We start from the raw sequence: 26,685 nt of genomic DNA, 5'->3' as shown, positions 1-26,685 counted from the left end.
TTCTCTTGTTTTTATTTTAACCCACACCAAAAGAAAGTTAAACAAAAAGCAACAGAAAAATGGAAAAAAACTAAACCCACATTTTGCTCTAGATTGAAGGAATTCATATTGCTCTTCCTAACTACATTTGCAAATTGAAAAAGTCCAAATTTCTTCTTTCATTCCACATAAGCCTTACCAATTGCCTGTTTTTTTTTTCCTCATCGTTTTGCTTCCACATTACTCCCTTCTGCTTTTGTAGCAAGTTTTCAGCTATACTGGAAATGAAGGTGCCAGGAGCTGATGAAAACTGTCTTGCAGGGTCACTAAGGATTTATATGCACCCCCAAACCATCCCAGTCCCAATCCTCGTTCTCATCACTTGACAGAATAATTGAAAGCCACCATTTACCACTTGAGCTCTAACTCCCCAACTCCCTCCTCTTGACTTTGCAAATTGTGTTTTCAGAAACCTGGAGCTCACAAACTTACAAAGATTTTACATCTTTTATGTTTGCTAGTCCCTATAATTGACAGGTTTGTGTCACATGAACCAATTATGCACCTGTTTGTGGGAACAAATATTAACAAACATGCTCCAACACTGTGTTTTGTTAGGCAGAACATTTCACACTTCATTACAGTGTGTATTATCTGAGAAGTTAGCTTGGTGTTTGGTATGCAAAAAGGGATTTGTAAAACCCAAAATAATTTCCATGGCCCATACATTACACATTTAATTAATCCACTGTGCAATATTAAAAGTCCCGATTTCTGAGTTCTCCCCAAATCATGTGAACTAGCAGTTGTGACTTCCCATTTTATGATATATTAACTGTCCCCCAAGTTTGGAGATTCAAGACCAAGAAGGACGTTTCAAAATAACCAGGTCGTAAATCTTTTTCTTACAGAGTACTGAGGCAATACTGAACTTTCCTGTTGTTGTTACGAATGGAAGTTTTGGGGCATGGTAGTTCACAGTAAGCCAAGTCCCTCTTTGGCAGATTTTGAAAGATCTCGCAGCAAAGACAGACACCCCAGCTATTAGGGGTTTGGTATATATAGGCTTCAATACCCACACATTGCTTTTTATCATTTATAAAAGGTCCACATAATTTTCTACGGTGTTCTAGTTATTGCTCCTAAACTAACAGAGCATCAAGGACAAGGAGCCTTCTCAAAACAATACAACTTCTATATTAAGTTGCCGATTCTCTTTCCTTTTACTTTACTAGTTTTTTTTTCACATCCCAGATATGCAAGGTAAGTACCAGGTATCACTACAACCATAAAGATGCCGCTATGTTTCTGCTTGTATGTATGCATTTATTTATTTCACAAATCATTAGACCTGACCTGAATGAAAGGAGAAAGAAGCTCAATTAATGAAAATCACACTGTTACAGCCCTATGATATCCAACACAAATGCATTAAATAGAAAGGAACTATTGTAAAGGAGCGACACGTAAGGCAATGCCTTGGTGGGGTGAGACAGGGACTGAAGGAGAGCGGAATGACAAATAGCACCCTGCCTAGATGGAAAAGGTCACTGCCATAAAAGCAACCTAGGGAACTGGGAGCAAGTGCAGCATTGCTACAGAGGGGAAGAAAACACAGAATCCAAACAAATCGAACAGAGCGAGAGATGCAATTTCATTCACATGTGAATGCCACAGATTGAGCTGTGGAAACATCTGGGAAGCTGACAAAATGGAACAGGATTCCCTCTATGCCTTGATGTCAAGGTATCTGAAAAAGCAAGCATTTACTCAGGCCAGCGATTAAGTTTTACAAAAATTCAAAGTTCTTAGCTTTTCTGTGTAAGAATCTGGCAGCAAAATAAACTACGTATATTTGCAATGTAATAAAGAAGGCAATATTGTTTCGTTGATTAGCTTATGCGATAAAAATAATGCCTCATCTCCAGTTTTAGTATGTAAGTATTACAAACAACATAGGAATTACAAACAAACGAACCGGTCAGTTCAAGATTTTCACTCAAACTCCTTCAGCTCCTGACTCTTTAGAGTGGCACAGGCCAGCTATCCACAGGCAGTACCAGGACAGATACTGCCACGATGCAAGTAAAGTGCATCACCACAGACCATCACCAAGCCAAAACGCCATACTCAGTTCTGAACGCATCCCACATGATCAAAGGCTCTGACCTGCCCTCCCAACATGAACCCCATGGCGCCCACCTCCATCACACTCTCTCTAAAGGAAACATCTGTAAATCTGCATCAAATTAAAGCAGCTGTTTAGTGGAGGAACAACATACTTTTATTACATTTCCACTGTAACAGTGGCTGCAAAAGGTTGCTGCTAAAGTTGAAAATGGAAAAAAGAAAGACAAAATCCTGGTCTACAAAAGCATACATCAGCAAAAGCCAGCAGAAGATACAGCGATGCAAGCAAAGAAGTCCTCTTTACAATACAGCTTAATCCATTTGAGGAATTGGACTAGGAAGCAAGAGGAGAGCATACTTTGCTTGGGCGAGCTGTGTTTTCAGGGGAGGGTTTTGCCAATAAAGCTCTATGTACAAACCCTTCTCGTCCACAAACGCCCAGAGGGCAACGGGGCCATTGCAGGTAAATAGAAAGGGGAAAATATTCAGAATAAAATGATGGAATTCAGATATCTTTCTGCTTATGCTGAAGAGATATTAAAGACTTGCACGGGAGAACTGTCAAGCAAAGAGTCAGGCATGAATGGGGGAAAAAAAATATTAATAATGAGAATAATTAACACCCATTGAGCAGTTTCTCCAGCGATGTCATGAGTTCTTCATCTCCTGTAGTTTTTAGAATAAGATTGAACATTTTCCAAAGGAAAAAAGTCCTAATTTCTATTGACTGAATCATGCTTTATATGAAGATAAACTCAGTTTCTAGAGATGTTACTGTGACCAATAAATGAAATATATCTACAGATTTGCGTGGTAAGATGCTAATATTTATAAGCACATTAGAAATAGGTATTATATAACTTTAAATCTATTGAAGTATTTCCATAACCAGGTATAATAATTAAGCACTAGATAAATTAATAATTTATCATTTAAATAAAGCAGAAGTGGCTGGCTTTGTCTTATCAAAACCAGGAAATCCATAAGAGAAGATACTGAATCAGATTAAAAGCATCTCCTTGCCTTCAAGTGTTTCTAACAGCACTTATTTGGATTTATAGGAAGAAAGAATGAAGTTATTCATTTTTTTATTATTACAAAACCAGCCAAACCAACAGAAACCAAACCACAGGAACTTCCTGTGTACAAATCTTGCAAAGAATTCTGAAAAAATTGTATCCTAAATTTCAGGTTCTTGATTTTATCATCTGTGAAGTGCATGTGGCTTACACGTGTTTGACTCTTCACTTTGAATCAGCTACCAAATTGTGCTGGTGGCAGGTTAAGAGCATGAAATGTTTTCTAAATGTTATATTTCCTATTTCCACGTAAACAGCTGCAGAATCCACGACGGAAGTTGTCAGGACTGTGTCATTGCCAGCGAAAAAGGAGGTGTAGTTGGGAAGATTCAAAACTCTCTATCAACCAACAAAATTATCAGAAAACATGAGAAATCCTTTCCATACAGCACAACTTAGAGCAGAGAGCATGAGCAAGGAAAATGTTAGGCTTTTCTACACACAAAGGAAAACCACACAGTGTCCAGACTCAGCGTACGAAAGAAAAAAAGACATGAAAAAGAGTTACTCTGCTTATTATTGCAACATCCCCAATGCCTTTCAGTTTTCAAGCAATCTACGAAGTCTAGGCACCCATTTTCCTGGCACAACAGCAGAGAGCAATAATATCTAGCCTTTACATTTCAAATGCATGACATTTATTGGTGATCTCAAACCAGCTGCTAGGAGACAAAATAAGGATTGGTAACGAGAAAAAACAAGGCCTGACCAGCAACAGTAATCAAGTTGTTTCCCAGCCCCCACGGTAGATACCAGAAAATTGCAGAGCAACATGCTGGAGAAATGGAACCTTGGGAAGTTGGTACCACAGCTGCTTTGCTGGGCTGCTTTTGTTACTACGGAGGCTGCCAGTTCAACACATTTACAAGCCTTGAACTAAAATAATGTAAAAGTTGCTAAGAAAAAGCTCTGCAGCTCCCAAAACCATGGTGAGCTTAAGAAAAATACAGAAACAACAGAATTAGAATGCGTTCTCAATTCTGTAGCTTTTTGTAATGCATTATCATTTTTATTACCATAGAACATTCTGTTACGATAATGAATTCATAAATTAATAAATACAATGTTTCTGCAATATCTTACCATCTAGAATCACGTCTTCTGGCTGAAATTCAGACATCTGCTGGCATTGTCAACATATGCTACACAGATTAGCAGCAGCAATAATATCAGTAATAGTTGCAGCAACATGGAGAGAATACTTAACAAAAAGTACACCCTTCAGTTTCAATGGGAAAACACGGTTCATGCTGTTCCCCCCCATTTCTAATTCCAGTCCAAAGCTCTAAAATTAGACCTAGTGCTCGAGAGAAGCAACAGAATTAGAATGTGACTGGCCATTAAGGATTTAGAGAATTTAAATATTAAAAACAAATTGGGGGAAAAAAACATCTATTTAAAGACCTTGCTACTAAATACATACAAATGTTCAAAATAATATGCATAGAAAGAGACTATTGCTTAAAACCCGAAAGCTAGGAGCCAGTCTTCGTACCATAAACACTCGAAACCAACGGGTTTTGTTTCTATTCAATCTAATCTTCTGTAATAGAGGAAACTTGAATGGACATTGTCCCCTGCTGAAACGCAGTCCCTGAGAAATATAGGGTGTTTTATGCTCTTCAGGTACATTAAGCATTAAGGATAGGATTCTTAAATCAGCGTTGCTTTCTTCTACTTCTGGAGCAGCGCTTACAGCCCTGGGTGCCAAGGTAGAAAAAAGCCTATAGCACTGAAATTCCTCAATAACAGCAGTGGATCCAGAAACAAACATACATGATTTCCTCTAAATTGGGAAATAGAAATTATAACGATCAATCTGCAACTCTTTTTTTTTTTTGCATTGTTGTAAAATGTCACCAGAAAAAAAAAATTCGCTTATAGTATTTCCCTGTGAATATATTGAATAGGAAGCGCTGTTTCTCAACGTAATTGTGTATACAGATGTAACACAGGGCTGCCTTTCAGAGGCAGATAAGAGCATAATTTAGAAAAAACAGCCCCGGAACCTTAACTGATTTTTACTGTCGCTGATCTAAGCATACATTAGCAAAGTCTAAAATGAAGTATTCTGAAAGAGGTTTCAGAAAGGGATGCTGTTGAAATCTGAACGAACGCAGACAGCACCTAGGAGAGAAAAGTGAAGGTGGAGAAGGCCAAAGCTTTTCTTTCTGATTACTGCTCCTCCCTAAGTGAGCTCAGAAGTCCTGCACAGAGACCAAAATAAGCAAAACCAAAAGTAAACAAACACAGAACAAACACCAAAGTAAAACACCACCCCTTCTCCCCACGCCCAACTGCAACACTGACAAGGAGAGGAAGATTTCAATTCTAACGGAACAGTTAAGAAAGAGGACTTCCAAATGAAAAAAAAAAATAAAATCTTTCTGCAAATTGGAAAATAAATATTGATCAAGCATCTTATTCTTTGTGTAAGTGTGTGGGCAAGACCTCGACTACCTACAATGACAGTGTATGAGCAAGACAAGTTTGATGGCATCCTAACTGAGTGGATTGAGAAAGAGTACTCAAGGACTTCAACTCACCACAATAAATTTGCTTTGAATCTGAGCAGAATTAAATCTCACCCTTCTAATAGTCAATACTGGGAAATGACAAAACCACTAAGAGTGCACAGCGTGGAATGGAGTGATCTGTATGTTCTGTGGGGGCTGCCCAAGGAGCTTCCACAAACCTACTCACAAAGTCCTGGCGAGTCCATAAAGAACTTGTAGGTCTTCCACATCTCTAGAAGGTACTAACTGCTGAAGGTGTTCCAGTGGATGGTTTTGAGTATTTCCAAGGATGCAGACTTTACAGCCTCTCTGGGAAAACTGTTCCAATGCCTGATATCCTTCACAGTAAAAAAAGTTTCTTTTTATATTTAAAATGAATTTCCTATATTTCAACTTAAGCCCATTGCCTCCTGTTCCATCAGTGGACGTCACTGAGAAGAGCCTGTCTCCCTTGTCATTACTCTTCCCCGTTGGGCTAAGCTACCCCCCAAGCCTTTTCTTCTCCAAGCTGAACAGTCCCAGCTCTCTCATCCTCTCCCGATGTGTTAGATGCTCCAGTCCCTTGATTCCCTTTGTGGCCCTTCACTGGACATGCTCCAGTAAGTCCATGTCTCTTGTGCTGGGGAGCCCATCACTGAACCTAGCACTCCAAACGTATCTCACCAGTGCTGAGCAGAGGAGAAGCATCACCTCCCTGGACCCTGACGGCAGTGCTTGCCTAATGCAACCCAGGGCACATCGCTGGCTCATGGTCAGACTCTTCTCCCCCAAGATCCCCAGGTGCACTTCTGCATAGCTCCTTCCCAGCTGGTCAGCCCCAGCACGTACTGGTACAGGGTCCTCCCCAGGTGCTGGACTTGGCCCTTCTCTTTGTTGCGCACCATGAGATTCCTATCAGAATGTTTAATGCTCTCTATTGAGCCTGGTTAATTGTGTAACAGTTCCTGTGGCAACTCGGCAACTGGATATCATGCTGGGACAGCTGTGCATGCCTAGGTTTCTTATCTACAGTTTAAAGCCATGTCTTTCTGGCAATAACATGAAGGTGCTACCTACCGAGATATCTAAACGCTTTTATTTAGTCTCTTAAGTAAGCCAAAGTCAATCCTCTATGAGGGGAAGAAAAAAAAAGAGCCATGGATTCTAGATTTTTGTTGTTGCTGCTGCATTTTCTATCATACAAGTTGGCAGATACCGAATCTACTTCCTCCATTCAGTAGGGGCTGATACTTCATCATCTGAAGGAGATGTAATTATTTTTCTATAGGATTCATTTATTTCTTAAAGATGACTATCTTCTGTGTGGGTTTGCATTATATATTAGAAACTGGAAATACCTGTTTATTTGATGCCAGATTGAAGAGGGTTATAAACCATACACTTCCAAGCACTCCCAGAAGAGGATCTCAGATAAGACCTCCAGCTACAGTGCATTAATGGAAGTTCTGGCTTCCGTCACAAGAAAAAAAAAAAAAAAAAAAGAAAGATTTTTACATTCTGGATTAAGCTGCAAGGAGGTGGTGGTAATTGAACGTTAGTAATTACAAAATCCTATAGACAGGTAGTATCTGCTGAATGCAGGAGATCCTTTTAGATATTTATACTGGATATAATGAATATTGGTATTATACATAGTAAATTAACACAAACTAGGGTCATAAGCATAAAAAAAGTCTTATTCTTCATTTCAACTCTAACTCACAGGCAACACCAAGCAACAACAATTATTTTACTCAAACCAACATATTTCTCCTTTCCTTTCTCCTCGCTGCCAATAATTGCTTGCGAAAAAGATCAAAGCAAACCCTGTCTTCTAAGCAGCGTCCAACCTACTCTGTGGGCAAATATTGTTATGCTGCGCCAACTGCTTTGTGTTATTGCCTCTGAGCCAAAAAGACATGATAACACTGTGTCCTTTCAGTGGGGACAGAGTTAACTTTCCTTCTGGTGGCTGCCGTGTTTCAGATTCGGTATGACAAGAACATTGATAACGCATATTGCTCTAGTTGTTGCCAGGTGATGTTTTTATTGTCAAGGACTTTTTCAGCTTCCCATCGAAGCTGAGAGGGAGCACAGGCAGGACAAGCTGGCCAAGGGAATATTCCGTACCATAGATGTCATGCTCAGTATATAAATGGGGGTTGGACCAGGGGGCAGGAATCCCCCGTCACTGCTTGGGACAGGCTGGGCAACCAAATCACCAGCTGGTGAGAGCCACTTGTGTTGTATCATTTTTTTTTTATATTCTTTTACTGTTATTATTATTATTGTTGTTATTTTCCATTATTGTTCTATTAAAATCTCTATCTCTCAACCCATAGGATTTTTTTTTTCCCTTTCCCCTCTTTCTACCTCTTCTCCCCCCGCTTCTGGGGAGGAGGGGGAGAACTGAGCAAGCGGCTGCATGGTCCTGGCTGCCAGCCGGGGTTAAACCATGACATACTGAAAAACTGCACGATCCCCTTTCCAGTTAAACTTCAGTAACTTCTCGGGAATCGTGACAATATCTAATGAACAGTTTAGAGTTTTCCCAAAATCAAAATATTCTGAAAATCATTTTGCATCTACTTTCTCGTTGTTAGAATGGTCGAAAATTATGTATGTATTCAATTATGGAACCACAATATCAAAAGCTATAGTTACCAAAGAAGGTACATCCTAGATGTTTTACTCAAGTTGAAAAACAAACAGACAAACAAACAGTTTTTCTGTTGGAATTCCAAAATTTGGTTTAATAGGAATAAATCCTATATAAAAAAGTAAAGGCAAAGCTGCTGGAAACAAAAACCCTTACCTTTTTTTTCTATGTAAGATTGAAATACAGCCTGTTACATTATATCATGATTGAAGCCATTAAAATGGCATTCCAAAAAGATGAGTCACCTTATATTACCAGAAAGAAAATACATACAATATATACAGGAAGAAGAAATAAGCCTGTTCCTACTCTTATCTGTAAGAAACCATCCTCGCAAATGGTGTGACAGGAACTGACCTTCTTTTAAAAGGGAAAAAAAAAAGATCCGCTAACTTTTCACAGATAAAAGGTCTCATTTCCTTCTATAATATTTGTGTTTTTCAAAATACTATCAGCAGGTGCACCAGATTTCAAAAACCTCTTGTCCTTTATCACATATAATTGTGCTGCATATTATATTAAGAAATACAAGCAGAGGAATGTTAAGTGATGGGAGTTCAATTAAAAACAGCATAATATCTGTTGCATAGAAAATGATTCTGCAACTGAAATCAGGTTCTAATGAGAGAAAAAAGGAATACATTTTCACATATTTTTAATTACACAGAATTTCCTCAAACATGATTTTTAATAATATATTCCATTAGGTTAACATCATATTTTAGAAAGTGCATTTTCTGATTTCATTTTAAGTCTGATTTTGAGCAATTATTGTGTCATTGTTCTGCAGTAGAAAGGTTGAATTCATTTACGATGTGGTTACGCTAGTTATGATTGATGTCGCTTCTCCAAATGATAAACCAATCACCCCAATGATGTAATGTCATTTTAAGAGTGCTATAATCACATTTCTCTCAAACTGGAAGCTCTGATGAGTTCTAACAAAGATTTATTGTAGATTAAAGGCCTTCATAATATCAACAATAGATTGCTCATTTGATGGAAGATTTGATTAGGTAATTTTTTTAGGCAAATGAGTTTTCCAGATAGCCAAGAATGGCTATTGTGAAGGGCACAGGGCAGTACATGTGGATGACTATCACCTTATATCCGAGAAGGCTCATCTTAAACTTGTTGAGGAGCTATCCTGTAATTGTAGAGGTTGAAGCAAGCATAAGTGTACAATCAGAGAAACAAGAGGACACTTATCATATAATGTAATCAGTACGAGACTTCGGCTTCATCTTCAGCGTGCACTTCGAAGGCTCTGATAGAAATGTTTAAAGAAGAACCTAGAAAGCGCTAGCAAATATTTATTAATGATCAAAGATAATCTGCAATCTAAGCCTTAAATATAAATATCTTCAAACCTTACTGTTTAACCCAAACCCAAATTTAAACAAAATACTTAAATTTATTTACTTTCTCCCAAATGTCTGGATCTATGTTGCTAAGCTTCCATAGGAACTAAAATAGATTTTAAAAATTATTTTAAAAAAAGCATCATCTGCCTTTCCATATCATGCAGACAGCAAAAGCTACTCTGAAAATCTTTCAAGAATACGGACGAGCCACAAGAAAAGGTGAGCTCTTCCAGTTTAAGGTATATGTCACTATCTGTGGTATTTTCTTATAAACTCTCTACAGGAAACATTATGAGAACTACAGAAAAAATGAGATTGCTAGAAAATGCTTATTAGCTTCCAGAGGACGTACTAAGTCCAGGAGAGCACACGCTATACAACACTCTCGGTGCTGATCAAACAATTATGCATGTGTCTATGCTTAAAAAAAAAAAAAACCAACCAAGAAAACCCCAGCTATTTCTTATACTCTGAAAATTAAAAGTCATTACATATTATATGACTGTTTATTAAAGAAGGAAACTGAATGTTTTGGGGAAAAAATGTTAAAATGCAGAGTGAATAAAGAATATGAAGAATAAAGATATAAAGAAACAGATCCCCATATCCCCCGAACCTCTTAAAAAAAAACAACCTCAGAACTGGTATCATATTTTCCACCTTCAAACCTTAAGTAACAAGGAAGTATACTCAATCTCTGATTATTATTTCTTTGTGTAATTATATTTTAACGTATCTAAGATAGCAACTGGATCATAGGGTTAAAGGATAATTCAGGATGGAAGGAGCCCCAGGAGGTCCCTAGTCCAGCCTCCTGCCAAGCAAGGGCAGCTCTGAGGTCACACCAAGTAGCTCAGGATTTTAGCCAACTTGTTCTCGAAAACCTCCAAGGACAGAGACAGCACAGGGTCTCTGGGCAACCTGTTCCAATCCAACGCTTAGGGAAAAAAAGTTTTACCTTACGTTGACTCTGAATCTTATGTTTCAACTTTTGCTCATTGTCTCATCCTCCCACCACGCACCACCAGCCACTGCCTAAGGGCATGGTTCAAGTGTACTGAATGCACCCGCAAAGGCCAACAGTTCCCCACCACGGTGTCTCCGGTACTGTTCAGTTCTGTGTTGTTACAGGAAAGAGTGACCTTGGCCAGATCAGAAACTGCATATAAGATATAAACTTACAGTGTTCAGTTAAATAGACAGGAACTGCACAGCAGATATCTGTGTTAAAAAAAAAATAAAAGGCAAAAATAAGGAGCTATAATAGCCTTCTTTTGTTTTGCCTGTATTTCTAAAAAGGGATGGCCTCGTCATTTCTCAATTTTGGCTGTCAAAATGAAAAGTCAGCATCTGTTAATAATAAAAAAAAATAAAAGGAAAAGAAAGAAAACCCTAAGCACTACAAATTATATGACTGACAGCAGAGCTGCAAATGTTTTAAAACAGTGGCCTGAAAGACAAGAATTAATTTGCTGAAAAATAGCAGTATCTTAGTTAAATGTGACATTGGGAGTATAGAATCAGACAGATTTTGAAACAAGCAGAGACATCGAATGGCAGAAGCAACACACATTTTTAGACACAGAACCTCACCACCTACGCAGAACAAAGAACCACTGTGCATACACCTCTCTCTTACAAGGTGCACTAAGGAGCAGGAAACCCACCCAAAAAAATGAATCCTTCTGATGACAAGAATTCGATAAGATTGGTTTATGCTACTTATAACAATCCTACAACTGAAAAGCTCTCTATAGTAAAATGAAGGAAAACCATATATCATGTATGGTGTTTCCAAAAAATTTTTCCTGAAATAAAGCAGTAAGAATTTTGTTTGCCTCATTTCCATATATGCTCTCAATTTTGTGGTGATGCAAGAACACATTCGTAAAAAAACGCATAAAACCGGCACAAACATGTCACAAACAAACTCCGTATGTTTGCAATTTTCTTACCACTGCTGGAAGCCTGCTGTGGCCCTGAACACGCTCTTAGCAGATATGAATTGGGAGAGAACTCCTCATCAGGATTGGTGTCCATGATTTGATGGGACGTATTGCTGTCTAGCAATGGCATCTGGCAGCTAACTGGTGGAGGATTATGAGAACTGGGCAGCTGAGCAGATGGGAGAAGGCTAGACGAGGATGTAGGTGGAATGGGACGACCTGGGAAAGAGGAACAGGGATCAAAGATCAGCAATGAATGTAATGAAAAAAAACCAAACAGCCAAGTAATTGCAGTGTAACCGTCTATCATTACATAGGATTGCTCCTGCGCAGAGCCGTAAAATCTCTCCACTGGTACAAACTTCTCCCCTTGTATCACATTCAAGGCATCGTGAGCAGCCAATGCTGTGAGCTCACTGCACAAACCTCTCCGCAGCACCAGGTTGTATCTCCTCGGGTGAGCAGCGGCTGGCGGAGGGGAGGACCTGCGAGCATGGGCTGCGGAGGGCTCCACTCTGTGGGGCACTGACACCTCGCAGCCGAACACTCACCGGCCCCCAGCCCCACGCTCAGGTGCTGCCAAATTGCTCGTGCATCAGCTATGTATTTTACCAGGAGAATTTTCACACAAATAGGGGTTTCTTTTTGCTAAATTAGACCAATGAGAAAGAAGGCTATAATGAGTTGATTCCTGGAATCACAACACATATCTGTAACCATCTCTTAAAATAATGGTGGTGTTCTGATACTTATTTTCTTTTTGTCTTTACCAGGGAAATTGCTCCAGTACAGGCATTAACTAGAAGCATGTAACGAGAACCACATGAAGGCTACCTCCAAGCTGAGGGTCTTCCTGCATGGTTGTACATCTTTCCAAAACCCACTGAGAGCAAATTATTCCACTTGTAGAGCTGGGCAAGGCTGGAATATGGGCTGGAAACTAAGCTTTCCTGTCCTTTCACTCTCATTTCTTTCTGCACTGGTGCTGTAGGGGCGGAATTTCCTGCCTAGCTCACCAGACAGATTAATTTCAACTCCAAAACCAGATCCTTAAAGTGTGCAATATACCTCAGCCCACTGCAACAACATATTTTTGGTCACTAAACTGGTGGTACCAAATCAACAATAAAACCATTCATACTTATTTATTCGTCACTTCTGTGAACTTTTATAACTTGTGATCAATCCATTCCATCAAATGCACACCGACGAAGACAGGTTTTGGGATGGTGGGTTTTTTTTTGTATTGCCTATTAGCATATGACCAGTTACAGGGATGAGAGGAAAAAGAGAAACATGCATTCTGGTTTCTGCAAGTTTATCTAGTGTGTTGGAGAAACTGTTCATGAATAATTTATACACAGGAAAATACGACCTCTGCGCTACTGCCAAAGTCTGCGAGGCAAAGAGAGATCTGCTGCAAGCTATCTACAAATGGTAAAACGGAGCAAAACTACATAAAATGGTGCACTCTTATTTCCATCATTCCTAAAGAAACAGGAGCAGAGCAAATACTCACTGGCTTTCTCATTTTTGAGAAACATCTTCATTTTTAGAATCAAGAGTCCCTCAATTTACATGAATTACACTAAGGTTTATACAATTAGGTAATCTTCTAGAGCCACCCATCAAATTCCACGGCAGGAAAGAAAAAAGAGAACCAAGAAAATGAAGAAAAACTCCGGCCATCACATGTAAATTACATTTGGGGAGCAGCAGTCAAACAAAGGTACCCGTAGGTACTAAAAAACCCCTTTCACTGCATGGTACCAGTAATTAGCATGAACTAGTTTCTTGCCTTCAGAAAGTCTGAAATAAAATAAATACCTGGAGATAGGCAAGTCATTCTGATGCTTATTTTTTATTATCTTTTTAGCACTGGATAAATTGACGATAAGACTAAACGACCAAGTTATCATATGACAGAAATGGGTTTAAACTCCTCCATAGTAACCCCCATCTACCGTCTTTTATGCTACAGAAAATTCAATATGCATTGAATATTTTCATTGTGGACTTGCATTTACAAGGAAATAATTCTAATATTGATGACAGGAATAATTACTGTTATTATTCCTGATTATGCTATTCTTATGAAATACTGCAGTGAATACCCTAAACATTCAAAGGGAAGTGACTGAGCAAAACCAGTTTCTAATTATTTCTTTGCAATGTGTTGGAAACAAGCACAGAGGCTGAGGTTTGACACACCTCAGGCAGGAGTGTGACACTGTGCCCATGTGTGCATTTCATTTTCACATATTCTGGCTCTGCTTCAACATTATGAAGTTAAAAGAAGACGCTTTATAAACTCAAAATCTGCATTTCAAGTATCATATGGAAATATATTACTGTATTACACAAATTTTGGACGTGTGAGGTTATGAGATGAAGGGAAAATGATTTTTCCATCTGTGTAAACTGCCTATGGTATTTCAGAGAAATTTAGGTACATTTTTGCAGAAAACATTGAGACAAATGAAAAACACAAGAATTCTTTTTGCCAGGAAAGCTAATCACATTGTTACCTTCATGAAATCCCTGAAGACAAAGTCAAATACCTAATTACTACAGCTCTGTTTGTAGCTTCGAGGAAACAGAAGGTATCAGGGTGTTAAAAAGTTGCATTATTTTGGTGGGAAGCTGGCTCCTGAGGAAGATTTGTCCATAAGCACATAGTAATTGAAAAACATAGATGTCTGTGAGCCATAGAACCTATTGTCAATCTGTCCTGTGGTTAGATTTCCTAACAAGCTGCCAAATTTGATTAAAACTTTTCTTGTGGTTGGGGCATTCTTGATCTTTCTATCAAGTTGATTTTGGACATCTACTAAACTCTACAGCTTCTCCCTCTACAGTAGTGGGGGTCTAGTGGAGCATCTTCTCTCTTTATAGCCCTCCACACCTTGAACCACATAGAATATGTTAAGACACCCAAACTTTTGTAAAATTTGGTGGGAAGTGAGTTGAAAAAGTACTGAAGAGGAACAGAAAGAGCTACTATTAAGCTTTGCTGCCTTAGGAAATGAATCTAAAAGGTACCTATCTGCAGTACCACAGTTGAGAGAATGGTTGTGAAACTACCAAAGAGAACTGAACCTATGCAGTTAGGCTATGAAGAGCATGGTAAATGCAATTCATTTGTTATTATATACTCTTAAGTTGGAAATAATGGGTTCAATTCGTACTGTTGAATACCAATATCTTGGTCAAGTAAGTTCAATGTATTCTTGTACCATTTAAAATAACAGACTAAGCTTTACAGGTTTCATAAACCTGAGCTTCTTGCCAGACCCATTCATGTGTCTGCAGATACCTGAACAGTTGTATTTGGAAACACCCCATCTCTTGAAATAATTCTAAATTTCCACCACCTGACAATGGGACTTGCAATACCCTACGGAATTATAAAACATACTCTGATATGTGTTAACTTCAGTATTCTATTACACTGCTGTTTTCAAAAGTTAAATCCATAATGTAAATAGATTTTGTACAATTTGTGTCTACTCTTCGTATGTTAATATGATAAAGCTTCTACGAATAGGATTTTTACGTAGTTGTGCACTGACAGAAACCCTATGCAATGGATACTTAATTCTATTGACAGCAATAATGTCAACGTGTAACATACCCAAAGAAACAGAAAACAGATACGAATGCTAGAAAGGGAAACCAAAGTCCAAAAGCTGATACATTACATTTCAATAGTAAAAACTAGTGTTAGTTCTTCTTCCAATATCCGTTCATATGCACATTCATACGGCATATACTCATGCACGGCAAAGACTCATACAAATACCGAATACAGTATTTCTAAGGCATTTTTCAAAAAAGCAAGCAGACAAGAACAAAAGAACCTTTTCCTTCCCCTCCCCCCCATTACTTTCTCCTGTCATTTATCTTATCTTACTACTTAAAGAAAAAACTTGATAACTCTCCTTCTGGAGGGCATTCTGACTGGGGAGAGCTTTGGGCTTCCATGCCACATGGCACCTCATTCTGCCATTTTTACCCTCTTATCACTTACATTCCCTTTTTTCCCCCTAAGATTATATAGCAGACAGCATAGGCTTATTATTTCCATTTTTCCTTCTTAACAGTCACATCTTTCTTCATCAGCCCAGGAATTTTTATGAAACCATTCCTCAATTACTGCTATACTTTAAGTCCCTAAGGCTTAAAATCTGCCATAGAATCAACATTGAAAAATGGTGCCACACTTGTAGCTGGCAGTGATGCCACAGCTCCACAACCTCCTTCAGGAAGACACTCACAAAAGCCGAGCGTGCACATCAGACATCGGTGTGAGGAATTCCTCTATTCTCCTTGTTAAGGACAGCTTCACAGCCAGACAGAGGGTGAATAAGGCACAAGCTCACCAGTGCGAACCTGCCATGCGTGGTCACGGTGTGACACAGCAGTGGGGTGACAGAGCAGACTGGCTCCAGCCCAGACACTTGTAAGACAGCTAAGAAGCGTTCTGTTTGTCCTAATCACAATAACTCATTTGGGAAAGAGATACTCTGGTTGCTGTTACCCTAAAAGACCAAAAACCCATCACCGGGGCGGGGGGGACACCAAACCAAAAGAACAATAAAAAGGACTGCCTGCAATCACTGTTAGCATTAATATACATAAATAAGATACAATCAAAGAAGAGAAGCAGGATGCTTATCAGTTACTGAAGGATTTTTGTGATGCACTTTCTATACTCTCCCTTCTCCCTCTGCCGGAAAAGGACCTATGGAGTTTTGTGGATGAATAAAGCCCGTGTATGCGTGAAACCCTGGCCCTATATTCCACCATGGTGCATGACAGGAAGCAGGGAACAAAAATGACAAAAATTACTGATATTTAAGAATTCTGACACATGAGCAGTCACTATGAAAGTATGTATTATAAAAATAGCTCCTGAAGAGCTGTTAAGTAACCTTTCATCTAACTGTCATATAGTATAGTGTTACTACCCAGCACTACCACATAAAACCCATAAATGTATATATATTTATATAAATATTTATATATTTAAATATATTCACACACACAAGTATTTAGAGACACGTACGTAATATCAAAAAAATAACATTATTTTAAGAGGTCTAAAGGATCAATCCAGATGCCTTAAATAGCCATTTTGCATTAAATTTGTTGGGGGGAAGATCACAACCTGTATGTTGCCATCCCAAGCTCCTATATTATCCCTTTCTATATAAAATCTTGTTTTGTTAGAAAAGATCTGAATCCCAGAGGTGATAAACACAGATCTCACCTGCAATGGAATTCTCAAGCTCAGCCCTTCAGGAGAATCTCACTTCTAAGGTTAGCACATGCGTAGCAAAAATCCACGTAGGTTGTTCAACCCTCTGCATTTTCAGCGTGTCCCACTGAGAATTTCATATACCTAAGCAGCATATCTTCATTGATAAATTAAATTTATGAAGCCATCTTCCTACATGTAGAGGCTTTTACAAGCAAAATCAAATTTCAATAGCTTTAAACAGCTGGTAATCTTCATAATCAAGAGGTTAGGATATAACTATTTTGTACTTCTCTAAGTTAGGCTACCTGCCATTCATGCAGAAAATAAATATAAATTATCCGTAACAAGTATACTTAGTTACATACATTACTCTCAATAAAGCCACTTATGTGTCTGTTCTACAGCTCTGGTCACAAGGACTCAAACAGAAAAGATGTACACAATTAAACTCACTGTGCAATCCTCAACACATCAGATTGCAGAAAGAGGGGAAACTTTAAGATAACTGGGTTTTTGGTTTTTTTTAAACAACCATTTGGAAGATGTAGTAGTATTCAAGCATTAATGCAGGAAGCTAGGGAAGTAAAAAGTGAAAGGAGATGAGTTGTTTCTACATCACTGACGGCACCAAAACAGAAACTGTAAAACACTTAATTGGCAATTAAGAGTTTGACATTTACTGATTGAAGCTGATTTTCATGTTACACCAATACAGAGTATTGTACCCTATATAAAGTAATCCCATAAAATTATGTGAGTGACTTAAGCGATGGACAGTATCGTTAAAGCAGTAGCTGTGTTGCTCATATTTACTAAAATCATACAAGGAAGGCTATCTGGTAATGGCACTGGCTGGACATTAACTAGAGATGATGCAAGAGAAGGATCAGATCTCCTCCTCATTTTCCCCCGTACTTCAGGGACCGGAGCTGGAAAGCTGCACGGAATGGATACAAAGGAGGTGGCCAGGACGGACCCTGCTGCCAGGGGTGACCCCCGCACCGCCCCCCGCCACCTTCTCCCTGCACCGCCACATCAGCCTCACTGAGGCACCTACATCGTCAGCAACGTTCAGTTCACTCTGAAGAGTGAGAAACGTTGCTAAATGTGTCAGCAAACAACTAGATAACCTAAGATGCACCTTTTTTGCAGTGCGAAGCACTATAAATTAAGCAGGCAGCTGATGAAGGTGAAACTTTCCCAAGGTATAGCACATTCAGCACACTCTCCTGTTCCTCCCCAGAATAATGGCTTTCTGCAAGGAAAAAACCCCATCCTTCCAGTATGTGTGCAAAGCACGTCTTGCCAATGGGCTGTGTACTCGCAAGCAGAGTCATATTTAATAAATTAAATATATATTGTCATAACTGGCATAAGGAATATAAATATTTTGTATTTGATGAAATTACTAGAGTTAAATGACAACAGGAAAAATCATCCATTTTCTGTGTGGTAACAGCATCTATTATTTTTGTAGCTAAAACGGCATTTGTACTTCAGCGCAGGGGAGGCCAGCCTGGAGCCCCAGCAGGCAAAGCTGTTCTCGGGGGTGAAAGTCATCTTCCCCCAGAGGTGAGCAGCCTGTACTGCCAGCTCTCGGGAGGGAGACAAGACACACCACCTAACAGTTACCTCATCTAGCGAGGAGCAATGCTAATTTATCTGTAAAGAGGACTCCGGTAACCCTTTATTCATCAGACCGCATTTCAAGTTGACAAGACAAAACAAAAGCCCAGAATGAAGCACACAAGAAAAAAAAAAAAAAAAAAGGAAAGAAATCTGACAATTTGGGATTATTTTCTTCAGCACCAAGTTGCCTTCTGTTGCCTAAACTCCTGTTGCGTTTTTTCTCTAGGGCAAACAAGCTTCAAAACAGCAAAAAAAGAAAGATACAAATCAGGATTTGGATGACAGAGAGTTATCAGTGAAGAAAGGTACTTCGGTGCTTCTGAAGCTCCTATCTCTCTGAAAGCAACAAATGAACAAAACCAGCCAAGCTAAGAAAAATGTTTTCACAGAGTCTATTTCACAAGAGTCAAAGGAGAAAATAAGGTCTTCCTAAAAGCGTGGGGCTGATATTCCTGCACAGACCTGTTTATTGATGTTTTTGGATATTTCTCTGCATCAAAACAGAGTCGGGGCAGTGAAGGACGACACTGATCCCATCCTGTCATACCACGGGAAGAGAGAAGGTGGCTCTGAAACAATCGAAAAAGAATGCCAAAAAAGAGATCTAGGCACAGTAAGTCACCACCTGTGATTTACCTAACAACAAACCAGCCAAGACAAACCAGCACTATGGGTTTGTATCTCCCATTTAACAAAATGAACAACACCCTACCTGCCTTGCTTAGTTTTTCCAAAACTTTTGTTATGCAGAAAAAGCACAGAATCCAAGGGAGAGCGTGATCAGAATGGAGATAATAAAAAAAATAACGATAATTACGTAACTACGGTTTAGGCACGAATATGCCCCAAAACACAGTTTTTTGTCCATGTATGAAGAAAGGTTTGTACCTTTTGTCAGCAGCTGCTCTGAGAGCAGAGCCGCATGGCACGCAGAGAGCCCGTTTATGCCATTTTCTCCAACACGCTGTAGATTCTGCTCTGCCAAGTACGAAACAGTGGAGCCATTTGCGGAGTGAGATGTCTATGTCTTTGCAGACTGCATGTATGACGGCTACTGACAACTCCCTCCCTGGGGCTGGCTGGAGCCACGCTCCTTCAAGAAGAGCTTCACTTGGGCGCCTGAAGCCCTTAGACCTTTCTCCCTTTATTTTTTTTTGGCGGGTTTTCCATTTCAAGGTGGCTGTAATGTTGAAAGGCTTGTGTTGCCATTCCCCAGAGCAGCAGGAGCCGAGTGTCAGCGTTGCTGAGGCACAGCTCCATCACGTCCCTCAACACGTGCTCTCCTGTTGTGTTCAGCGTGAGTGACAGCACTTCTGTTGGCGAGATCTCCAAAGATAACACCGAAGCCACCAACAAGCCATCATCCATACCCTCCCCTCTCCAGCAGGCCATGGAACCAGCTCTTCTCTCAACCACATCCACATTTCCTAGAGCCTTTCTGTGAAACATCAAAAAGCAAAATCAACTCTAAGGGGACCAAAGCCCTCAGGAAAAGGGCACTGAAGAAATTAACGCATACCTGCCAAGATCTCTACCTTTATGAAAATATGAAACAGTAACATAGAATGATCTGATGCAGCATAAAATATAGTTTTGAAAGATTCTTAAATTCACATCGTACAAGAAAAATAGTGCATTTCCTCAGAAGACATGATCCTAGAACCCATGATCTTCCCTGTGTACGTACAGCATTTTAATAGTCTAGGAGTTAAAATGTCGCTTAAGGAAAACTATCCTAAAACTCAAGGCTATTTCTTCTTAGGTACAGGTTATAATTCACATATCCTATGTAAGCAATCCTACAGGGGGTGGGGGTAGCGATTAATCAAGAAAATCCCAAATACAATAAAATAATCCTAGATTTTTCGTGACAGAAATGCATACAGTCTCATTGTTGTAGTTCTAGTTAAATTTTGCTGGCAGGAGAAGAAATTGTTTATAAGGTATTGTAAGTGATAGAAAAAAACAAAAATTTTGAAATGGCAACCAGTTTCAGTTATCAAAAAAAAAAAAAGGAAAAAAAAAACAGTGTTAAAATATATTCATATTTAATACGTTCCTCTTCCCTGTCGTCCGAAGTAGAACCATTTACTGCACACCCAGGAATATAGTTTGAGAACTGTATTAGGAACTGTAATAGAAAAGGGATGAACAAAAAAGAACCAGCAAGTCCTGGTCTCTATTTTTTATTATGGGTGCATTCTACAAGCTTGTTCAAATTTTGTTATCTGCCTTAAACCATTTGACCTCTGTATGTGGTTAACATTTCCTGAAGTACTGCGCATGTGTAACTCTAGAATATGAAAATCACTGTACCAATGCAAGATGTTATCCTTACCAAAATCTATGCAGAAGAATAAGACTAACTTGGAAATCAATCACTTCTGACTTTCAGTGTTACAAGTTAAATTAATTTTCCTAAGCGATCCATCTACAAAATATATCAGTTTTATGGAATTTGGATATTAAAAATAAGTAGACAGTCATGACTTAAAAATTGTCTAAACCAATTCAGTACGTAAAGGAATAATTTGCCGCTGTCAAAAGCTACTGTCACTTAATTCTTGTCTTGTTAAATCATCTGATGCCCCTTCCTTTTTTAGTTAAACAAAGATAAATAATAAAAACAATTTACAGCTAGAAGATGTTAGGGTTTTGCAGCTGTTCAATGTCTTTTGGGCAGATTAGATTCTGTAATGAGAAGTTATAAGCCTCATTTTATAAAAGCTGTTGCTGTCTTGGGAGAAGCATCAGTGAATAAGATTAGAAAACTCTTTTCCTTCATGAACCTATTACGCTAGTGAGCTGATTACTTGGCATATGTTTGATACCTTCATAGCTGGAAAACAGTAATTTCTTTCAGTGATTTTTTCCCATCGCTCATAAAGTCAAAATGTCTTCTCTAATCTTACCATACCTCTGATTTAGCCAGTAAAATCAGAGCAAGACAAAACAGACATATCCACACGAACATCATTCACGTGAACTTGCATCAGCTTCCCTAAAAAAGGTTACACTGAGCGAACTATAACTAACATTAAATTATAACAACTCATCAGCTGCCTGTTCCTTGTGGGACAAAAATAACATGCTAAGATTAGGAATGTGTTTAGAAGATTTACAATCAACGTATGTGACTGAATTTCCATCTTTATCGTAGTGTAACAATATGTGTAGCTTTTAAAAATTGGGAGGACAGAAAATTTCCTATTTATCAATCTTATCAGCTCATACAGAGCTAAGCATTCACGCCAGGGAATTCCACTAATGAAAGGGTTGTCCTTAGGCCCTAGGTAGGTAATTAGCAGGCACCCTGTGAAATCTACCTCACATAAATCTACAAGTTCTTGATTTGATCTTTATTCTAGTGACACAGAGAGGTCAGACTATGCTGTGCTAAAAACTTGTTTCCGCTGTCCAAACACCGCCTGTTTAGCTTCACCTTATTTTATTGAGGTTCTAAATACTGTTAAGCAACTACTCACACCATCTCCACTACGTATCCTCCTGAACGATGTTAGCTTTCCTTCTGCTAGAGAAATTTATTTTCAGGAACGTTGCAACAATTAGTGATTCGGGTGCCTGGAGTCACTAATACATGGGAAAAATAACACTATCTTGAACAAACATGAGAAAACTCCAACCTGTAATTATTATTATGTATTATTTAACAAACTCTGTGAAAGTCACGCAAAGATAGTACTAACTGGTGGGAGTTGGATAATGATTAAAGAATTTGTGTTAACTCTTTGCAACCTGCTGAAAAAGCAGCTCTAATTTCTGATGAACAAATTGGAAAAGAACACAAATCAGTATTATGTAAATTGTTAAGTAATTTAAATAATTGGCTTAAAATCTGCTCTATCATACAGAGTATTGCCAGTCCTACATTCTGGCTAGTTCTGCTTCAGGTTACCAAAGTCTGCTTTTCTAAGTTACACCTCCAGTTTAAATCCGGTGTTCCTATTTGCTTTGTAAATGCATGTGGAAGGCACTGCTGCGCTACTGCTAAACATCTGCTGTGATTCACTCTGGAGATGTTTGCGTCTCAGTGCTAGGAGATACTAAGGTACAGGAAGAAAGCTACGAAGGGAATTAATCTTCCATTACTCTTGATACTGATACTTACATTTACATGATATTATCTTGATATTTACATTTTTCTTGCTTCATCTGGTTTCTTCTCTCAAGACCTCATCTTGCATTTCTTACGCAACCCGTATTGACATTAGCAGAAGTTTTGGGTGTAGCAGGAAACTAAAGGCTTGACTTTTTTTAACAGATCCTGCTTCAAGAATGAACATCCCACAGTGTAACAGCAAAATTTCAGCTCCATATAAGTCAATACAAATAGTATTTTTGCCTTCAGCACAGCCAGGATTTCACCTGAGAGCCCTAAAATGCTTTTGCACAGAGAGAAGCTCCCTCAGCAGCAGTCTTTTCCTGCTGGGAACTGCTGCTGCTGCTGCTCATTCAGCTGGGGATGGTCCACGGTGCCCAGCTCTAGGAACACGGCTTGGAGCTAAACCGCAGTTCAAAACCAAAGGGTGAAATGAAATACCGTCACTAAGACAGAGCTAGGCCTGGTTTGCCCTGTAAAACCTCTCTGATGTCTTCTGGTAGAGCTGGCTATTCCCTGAAGAAGACAGGGAATACAGAAAGTAACATAAATAGCGGATTATGGACAAAACCACCCAAAGCGCTTGCAAATGAGCGATTTAAGTGCAGGTAAAATTTTGTTCACTCCCAATATTGAAAAAGGCTTGAAATATTTCCATCTTTGTACAGTTGATTTCCAGTTCAGAGTTTGGGAAGAAGACTCAAATAAAGAAACATAATATAAATGATGGAAAAAAGGACAATACAATTTATTGTGCGTGGGCCACACCTTACATGAACACTAGAATCTGCTCACCTTCCCTACATGAAAGCTGAAAAATGTTGATGTCTTAAGTGAGGTTTATGTCAAATTTCACTTTATGTAAAAAGATTTAGCCAAAATAAAGCCTTTCTGAGTGGCAGATTGCAACACAACAGCTATCAGACCATTAACTATTTTAGCACTGCTGTTTATCACCATAATTAATGGCACTCTGGGAGAACAGTACAGGAAATTAAAAAGATAAAATTTCCTTTTAATGAAAAGAAATCGCAGACATGAAAGACCGCTGTATGGAAAACGTAGCTTCACTCTGCAGTACTAAGAAAACCTGTAACCTGATTAAAGGCATTTGCAAGCAAAAAATCAGGGATGTTAGAAAGGTAAGAAATCTTTTTGTTATAGTTGCACAGTTAAATTTGCCAGAACGAAGGAATAAAGACACGTGTTCTTCCCCAAAAAACAAAGGGGCTTTGTTCCACGCCTTTTGGTAAAGCAAAAACCCCACTGAACATCGAACTGGCTACAGAAGAGCCTGAACGTGCTATTCTGTATTTCAGTGTCAACTGTATCTTTAAAATATCGACAGTTTCTCTCATCTTCTCGATCTTAAAGCACTGTATAAGTACAGCTCAGAAAGACATGGCCAGAGAAGAATTAAAGCAACTGAAGCTGAAATATGCTACTTAGGAATCCAAAGTTTGTTTACACCATTAGAAGGCACTCAAATATATATCCCCATAAATGACAAGGTCCCAGCAGCAAATTAACAGGAACAATTTTCCCATCTCAGGAGCTGTCAAGATGGGCTCTGTTAGCCAATTTATCTTACTCTAGCACATCTCTGGTGCTTGTCAATCAATATGTGAAACATTTGGTGCTGATTGCCATTTTTCTATCCACTTCCTTTTGCCTCTCGTACCAGGCAATTTACTGCAAGTCAATCAAGGTTGAAGCAGACCTTGTTTAAATAAAACACTGTTGAGTTCTTTTCACACCAACAATTTCAAAAACAGAACGAGCTGTAGCTTTTCACATTTACATTTATACTACATTTTCTGTTTTTCCCAAATGCCACGCTCAAGCTATAAGTCATAACTAAACTCAGCCGAAGGCTTACGGAGAAAACAGTCAGGGAAGATGAACTGAATATAACTGTATATGCTTTCACTGTCAAAAACTCAGTCTATGAATGGAGACAGAGAACATTAAAAAGTACTTAAGTAATCTGGGATCATTTCTTTTTCACCCTTGCTTGAAGTCGGGCCTCCACTACCATAAAAGCAACTTCTAACTTGCCTGAACTTCTTAACTGAAGATAATTATGTCAAATATTTACGCTGCGATTTTAAGGTAAGAAGGAGATCAACTACTGTATTTATAACTGCAAGTCACAAGTAAAATTAAGAAGAAAATCAATTCTCCCAGCTAGTATCTTGGCCCTACGTTAAATACACTGACAGCTCCCCCTTCTCATCCAGATGAAAAAATCCGACAGCAACCCCAGGTGACACCACCTCTCACCTTGGCATCACCCGTAAGCAGCGAGGTAGAGAAATGTGACAGAAACAACTAATATTACCTGCTGTACGACTGAAACAACATACACTTATAGTATGTAACACTTGGCAAATACAATTTTTAAAACTTGGACTCATTTCTGCACAGCAAGAGCTGGTTTTACAAACTATACCTATGCAACTTTTCTGCTGCGCATGCTATTTCAGTTTTCAGGTTCACCGTGGACTGCAAAATTAACCATGTGATCATTGACAACAGTGAAGCACAAATCTACCGCCTTCTGAGTTAGAACGGCGATTAAATACCTGTGCTGCAACTATACAGACTGACAACCATTTATTCATCTTAACCCTGTTATTTGTTAGATCCACATACACCAAATCCAAAGACATATAACAGCAACAAAAGAAAATGCAAGCCAGATCAACCCCTAAGATCCCACAAGTAATAATCTCATAAAAGCAACAAAGGATATATTCCTTTAATAACCAAGAGACAAAGAAAGTGGCTATGTTACTGTTCTTATTAATAAGATTATCCATTCCTCCCCTCTTTAATTTTAAATGATGCAGAGGTGTCAGACATTCCCCCCTCAACAGCATATACATATGCTAGTATATATAATATATATATTATTTTATATATATTTTATATGTATTATTTTCTAGCGCACATATATATGCTAAAAAATAAATCGCTATACATGTGCTAGAAAATGAACAGATTTTGAAAAAGACAAAAAATTATCAGTTCCTTCTCTGGTCAACAATTTACAGCTATCATAAAAGTATCAAAAGAACTTAGATTCTTAAAAAGGATGCCTGCTGTAAGAGTCTCAAATTTGCCTGTAATTAACATCTTGTAAAATTTCATGACAGAAACATCCCTGCACATTTGCTAGTACTTTAATGTGAGACCTAATATCTTCTCAATCCATAGCACGTGTGAGAAAATACACAGACCACCTATAACGGAGTCAAAGACTGACTGAAAAATAAAGCAAGCATATTGTAAGGCATATACAATCACCAGTCTCATCCTGTGCGGTATTTAAAAATACTTATGTTATACCAACATAATGCATGATAGAACTCGGATGAGTTGTATTTCACTATCTTTTGCATAAAGAATGCACTTGTTTAATTATAAAAGAAGAAACGCTAAACATTTTAGAACATTAATCTAATAAGAAGCAAAAACCTCTTGCTGTTTATCCTCACTAGGGGGTTATACCGCAGGTAACCCTTCTGAGGCAGTCCCCAGTGTAAGGATCTTCCTTCACGCTGCTGCAAGTAACGGGAAAAAAAAAATCCACGAATATATGAGAGTTAGGCGTATAACACACATGGGGACATTATATACACACATACAAATATATAATATATAAGTACACACACAAGTATATGTGTATGCGTACTAGGATATGTGGCGTCCTAACCCTACCAAGAGTTGACCTTTGAGTTATTTTCAGAAAACAAATCTCATTACTCATGAGAAGGAAGATATATGTTTCACTTTATATTGATATCATTAAGGAAAAAAACCTCGAACAACAAATCAGCAAGCTAGAGATAAGAAAAAGTGTCTCCTGCAAGGCAAAACCAGTTAGCCTGATTCATGCAAATCTGATGTAAGTGTATGCCTCAGTAACAATAGCTGGTACCCCACAATAAAAATTACCATAAAGGTAGTATAACAATTCCAGATTCCTAGTTTAGGTTTAACTAATGACAAAAGATAA

The 26,685-nt window shown here is 38.6% G+C and overlaps 1 protein-coding gene across 1 annotated transcript in view; it reads right to left on the bottom strand.

Moving 5' to 3' along the window:
- TENM2 (teneurin transmembrane protein 2) overlaps positions 1–26,685 on the bottom strand; it is a 1,855,021-nt gene that overhangs the window by 220,012 nt on the left and 1,608,324 nt on the right. The window contains exon 20 of the mRNA XM_054217271.1: positions 11,662–11,871. Coding sequence (XP_054073246.1) covers positions 11,662–11,871 — 210 coding nt within the window. The remainder of the gene's footprint in view (positions 1–11,661; positions 11,872–26,685) is intronic.

The sequence above is a fragment of the Rissa tridactyla genome, chromosome 11, assembly GCF_028500815.1.
Source record: "Rissa tridactyla isolate bRisTri1 chromosome 11, bRisTri1.patW.cur.20221130, whole genome shotgun sequence".
In the NCBI taxonomy this organism is placed as follows: Eukaryota; Metazoa; Chordata; class Aves; order Charadriiformes; family Laridae; genus Rissa; species Rissa tridactyla.
The sequence above is the reverse complement of the archived record's forward strand: the minus strand, read 5'-3'. Positions and strand labels throughout refer to the sequence as shown.